The sequence below is a fragment of the Lutzomyia longipalpis genome, chromosome 1 (assembly GCF_024334085.1).
Source record: "Lutzomyia longipalpis isolate SR_M1_2022 chromosome 1, ASM2433408v1".
In the NCBI taxonomy this organism is placed as follows: Eukaryota; Metazoa; Arthropoda; class Insecta; order Diptera; family Psychodidae; genus Lutzomyia; species Lutzomyia longipalpis.
This window is the reverse complement of record NC_074707.1, coordinates 45,175,662-45,181,129: the sequence shown is the minus strand read 5'-3', so window position 1 is coordinate 45,181,129 and position 5,468 is coordinate 45,175,662. Positions and strand designations below refer to the sequence as shown.

The 5,468-nt window shown below is 35.9% G+C and overlaps 2 protein-coding genes across 2 annotated transcripts; both read left to right on the top strand.

Annotated features, from left to right (window-relative positions):
• The first annotated feature begins 460 nt into the window (after positions 1 to 460).
• LOC129793684 (zinc finger protein 585A-like) lies at positions 461 to 3,534 on the top strand. Its single transcript, XM_055833910.1, has 4 exons — positions 461 to 920; positions 1,317 to 1,566; positions 2,519 to 2,576; positions 2,637 to 3,534. Exons 1-4 carry the CDS (start codon positions 465 to 467, stop codon positions 3,532 to 3,534), a joined length of 1,662 nt encoding a protein of 553 aa, XP_055689885.1. The 5' UTR covers positions 461 to 464.
• Positions 3,535 to 3,878: 344 nt separating this feature from the next.
• LOC129793613 (zinc finger protein 425-like) lies at positions 3,879 to 5,012 on the top strand. Its single transcript, XM_055833791.1, has 2 exons — positions 3,879 to 3,916; positions 3,984 to 5,012. The coding sequence occupies exons 1-2, from the start codon at positions 3,879 to 3,881 to the stop codon at positions 4,948 to 4,950; spliced, it is 1,005 nt and encodes a 334-aa protein (XP_055689766.1). The 3' UTR covers positions 4,951 to 5,012.
• The last annotated feature ends 456 nt before the right edge of the window (positions 5,013 to 5,468 follow it).

The window sequence follows — 5,468 nt, the reverse complement described above, 5'->3', positions numbered from 1 at the left end:
TCATGTCCAGAAAATTCCGACTGAAAAAAACATGCAATCGCTTTGCCCCTGAGAAATTTTCTTTCTTCGTAATTTCATTTGGTGCTCATTGATAATTTCTCGTCTTTTTCGCTGCTTTAACTCGGCCTATGAATAAAATAAAAGAAAATTTGAAAAATTTTGGCGTCCTTCTGTTGATCGACAAAATTTTTAATGGGCTTCCATTGGAAAGACTGGAAGCACTGTTGGGCCATTTTGATTTAGGTGGAAAAGTTTAGACTCTTTTTTTCGCTTTTTATTATTATTAAAAAGATCCATTGCTCTGTAGGAATAAGTAAAGAAAGTGCTTGGTAAAACACTCAACAAGATTTGGTACTATGAAGACGATTCAAAAAGAAAACAACGAAGCACAAAGGTAAAATCATATAATTTTTTTTTTGAGTTTTTGAGGTTATGACTAAATCTTTATTTTTGCACATTTCAGGATGGAAGGTGATAGACAAAAAGACGCAAAAGGAATGCAGGAAGAGAAGAACCACTACGATTGGTCAAGTTCCTCAGATACATCCCAAGAAGACAATGTTGAAGCAGAGAAGAGGAGGAGTTTCCGTTGCGGAAGCTGTTCAAGATCATTCATCCGATTCTTCGAACTTACGAAGCATAAGAAGAAACATCACGGAGTGGAGATATCTGGAAGTCCAGAGAAAACTACTTCTGGCCTAAATCATCAAGACGAAGGATCTCCGGAACTGAGAACGCAGTCTGAGGATTTTCAGTGCAGCATCTGCTCAAAGACGTTCAAAAAGAAAAATTACCTCAGGATGCATGGAATGTTGCACGGGAAGAAAATCTTCATCTGTACAATCTGTGAAAAGACATTTTCTGTATACTATCTAATCAGGCATCTTAAGTCACATTCAAAGAGGAGAGAAAAACCCCATGTTTGCAAGATCTGTGGAAAAGGATTTAAACATAAAAGTGCCCTGAACAGACATTCCAAAGTATTGCATGAAATTAATCATAAAAACTTCGAATGCGCCCATTGTGGTAATTTGTTTCTCCACAAGCAGTCAATAAAACGACATCTAAATTCAAAATGCCCTAGAAGGGAATATTCCATTCATGGGAAATTTTTCAAAAATAAGACTGATATGCAAAACTGTCCACGAGATTATTCTCTTACGAGGAATTTCCAGTGCGATCGTTGTCCAAAGACTTACAAACATAAGGAAAGTCTTCGAACGCATAAGTTGATGATTCATGAAAAAAAGGCTTTCACCTGTGCCGAATGTGGAAAGGAATTTTCTAGGAAACAACGGCTGATTAAACACATGCAGATGCACAAGAAGAAACAATTCTTCGAACTTACAAAGCAGAAGAAGAAACATCACGAAGTGAAGATAATTTCTTCGGAGAGTTCAGAGAAGATTACTTCAAAGACCTTTGGCCTAGATCATCAAAATGACGTATCATTGCTCCAGAAACCGCACTCTAAGGATTTTCAGTGCAGCCACTGCTCAAAGACGTTCAAGAAAAAACAGAGCCTCCGGCTGCATGAAAGACTTCATGGAGAGAAGATCTTTAAATGTAAAATCTGTGAAAAGACATTTGCTACAAAGTATTATCTTGTCAATCATTCTAAGATACATTCAGAGAGGAGAGATCATGAATGCCAAGAATGTGGCAAAACTTTTAAAACGAGAAACTCTCTTCGACAGCATCACATGATACATAGCAGTGAAAAGCCTCATGTCTGCAAGATCTGTGGAAAAGGATTTAAACTTAATCATATCCTGGAACGGCATTACAAAGTACATGAAAGGAGTCGCAGTAAGAACTTGGAATGCGCCCTTTGCGGTGGAAATTTCATTTCAAAGAAAAGCATAAGACGCCACCTATCTCAGCACAACGCGAAAGGAATGAAGTACTTCATCCATGGGAAATTTTTTAAAAACAAGACTGATATGCATAGGTATCTCCGAGAGTTTTCAACGAGGAGTTTCCAATGCGATCGTTGTCCAAAGGCTTACAAACATAAGGTGAGTCTTCAAAGACATCAGTTGACATCTCATGAAAAAAAGACCTTCCTGTGTGGCATTTGTGGAAAGAAAGTGACCTCGAAGCAAAATCTGAATTATCACATGCAGATTCACGATAAAAATCGGAATATCTATGAATGCGCTGTTTGTGAAAGGAAATTTTTCACACCCGAAAGTCTTCGTAATCATCTACTAAAAAAACATTTGAGAGAATCCACAAGTTAATCAAAGTGTTTTTTTTAATTATCTTCTTACAATGGAAACTTGAAATTATTTTGAATAAAAAATCTTAAGTATTAGGCATTTTTATACGTTTGAGCGTCCTTGAAGTACCATAAAAAATATTGTTTAATGGACTTCCATTGGAAAGACTGGAATAGCACAATTGTGCCATTTTGATTTTGGTGGGAAAGATTACGACTCTATTATTTTATTCAACTTTTTGGTCAATAAAAAGATCAACAGCTCTCCAAAATTAACAAACGAGAAAGTTTGGTAACTAACATCCAGTGCTAAAACAATGAGATCAACTCAAAAAGAAAATAACTCAGCCCAAAGGTATATTCTTGTGAGATTAGAGCTTTTTTTAGGTTATATAATTTTTTTTGCATATTTTAGGCTAAATGAAGATGCACAGAAAGACGTAAAAGTGCAAGGTGAGACAGATGACGATGGGTCAGATTTCTCAGACAGTTCCCAAGAAGACAATACTGATGCAGAGAAGAGGAGGAGTTTCCGTTGCGGAAGCTGTTCAAAAACATTTATCCGATTCTTCGAACTTACAAAGCATAAGACGAAACATCACGGAGTGGAGATATCTGGAACTCCAGAGAAGATTACTTCAAAGACTTCTGGCGATGTTCATCAAGGCGAAGAACCATTAAACTTGCACTTGAAGAAAGATCCTCCAGATTTCCAATGTAGCCACTGCTCAAAGACGTTCAAGACAAAACGGGGCCTCAGGAAACATGAAAAGCTTCATGGCGAGAAGATCTTCAAATGTACAATCTGCGAAAAGGCATTTTCTACAAAGAATTATCTTGCTATACATCTTAAGTCACATTCAGAGAGAAGAGACCATGAATGCCAAGAATGTGGCAAAACTTTTAAAACGAAAAACACACTTCGACAGCATCACATGATACATAGCAGTGAAAAGCCTCATGTCTGCAAGATCTGTGGAGAAGGATTTAAAATGAAAGGTTCCCTGTTGCGGCATTCTAAACTACATACAAAGAATCCTAAGAATTTCAAATGCGCCCATTGTGGTGAAATATTTCTGGGGAAGAAATCTCTAAATCACCACCTAACATCACACAGAAAGGAGAAGTATTCCTTTGATGGGAAATTTTTTAAAAGCCAAACTGAATTGGAAAGGTACCTACGGGCGAATTCTATAATGTGGAATTTCCAGTGCGATCAATGTCCAAAGGCTTACAAACACAGGGGAAGTCTTCAAAAACATCAGTTAAACGCTCATGAAAAAATACTTTCCGATGTGGCGTTTCTACCATAATCTGCTGAATAATTCAAATGAATAGTTATGAGAGAATTCAAAGCTTCTTCGAAAATTCTGTTTTTTTTTAAGTTAATTTTATAATTGAAGTAGGAAAAAATAAAGAATTTAAAATCTAAATTATGAGTTTTGAATTTAAATTTTAGTCCTCTTTGGAAGGATCAATCAAATGATTTCCATTGGAAAGATTGGAATGAGTGTTGTTTATTTGCCATTTTGATTTTGGTATGAAAAGTTTGTGACACTATTTTTTCAACTTTTCCACCAGTAAAAGGAGTAAAACAGTTCATATCTCTGCAGAAATCAGGACAAAGATTTGATTACTCACACCCAGTGCTGACACAATGAAGGTGATTCAAAAGAAAAACAACGCAGCCAAAAGGTAGAGTCCTCTGAAAAAAATCTCTTTTTTGAGGTTATGACTATGATAATCTTCAATGCATTTTCAGGGTCAAAGATGATAGACAAAAAGAGGTGAAGGGAGTGCAGAAAAAGAAGAACCACCACGATTGGTCTAGTTCCTCAGATATATCCCAGGAAGACAATGTTGAAGCAGAGAAGAGAAGGAGTTTCCGTTGCGAAAGTTGCTCAAGATCATTCATCCGATTCTTCGAACTTACGAAGCATAAGAAGAGACATCATGGAGTGGAGATTTATGGAAGTCCAGAGAAAACAACTACAAAAACGTTTGGTTTTGATCAGCAGGACAAAGGATCATCGCAACTGAGAACGCAGTCTGAGGATTTTCAATGCAGCATCTGCTCAAAGACGTTCACGAAAAAATGGGGCCTGAGGTTGCACGAAAAGATTCATGGAGAGAAGATCTTCAAATGTGCAATCTGTCAAAAGACATTTCCTGCAAAGAATTATCTTGCCATCCATTTAAAATCACATTCAAAGAAAAATCTTGAATGCCAAGAATGTGGCAAGACTTTTCAAACGAATTATGGTCTTAAACGACATGCAAAAATACACAGTGAGGAAAAGCCTCATATCTGCAGCATCTGTGGAAAAGAGTTTAAAATCAAATTTTATCTGAAGCGACATTTGAAACTGCATGAAACGCATCGTAAGAGTTTTGAATGCGCCCTGTGTGGTCAAAAGTTTCTGTGGAAGATATCCATAAGACGCCACCTAGCTATGCACATAACTGAAGGAAAGAAGTTTTTCATTCATGGGAAATTTTTCAAAAACAAGGCTGACATGCAAAGATATCTACGAGGGTATTCTCTTACGAGGAATTTCCAGTGCGATCGATGTCCAAAGACTTACATACATAAGCGAAACTTTCGAAGACATAAGTTGCTCATTCATGAAAAAAAGGCTTTTACCTGCGGCGTTTGTGGGAAAAAATTGACCAGGAAGTACATACTCAATAAGCACATGCAGCTGCACGATAAAAACCGAAAGATTTAACCAAGTTTAGTTTCAGAATAAGCCAACTAGAAATCATTTACTGAAGAAACATCCTATAAATTATTCACAAGTCTGTCAATTTCTGTGTAAACTTTAAAGTTCTTTTAAATAAAAAAAAGTTTTCAACCTTTAAGAATGAGTCTTATTTTATGCAATAAATTTTATTAAGGGATAAGGATGTATGATCGTCTCTTTGGGTACTATTTATCGTTGCAATTCAAACCCAGAAGCTTGGTCATTTGTAAAGAATTTTCATTGTGAAAACTTTGGTTTCAAGATCTTGATAATTCTTAAAGGGTTAAAGAGTCGCCTAAGTTATGAAATCATAAAAATCGCTACAAATGAATTAAAAAAACTTTCTTCTTTAACGAGTGATTACACAAAAGCAAATTAATTAATTATTCTCCGTTTTACGAAGATATAAACTAAAACCAGAGATGAAGACACAATTTTATGGATTTTTTATCTATAAGAAAAAGAAATATGTCTATAAGAAAAACTTCTACACATAAAAAAAG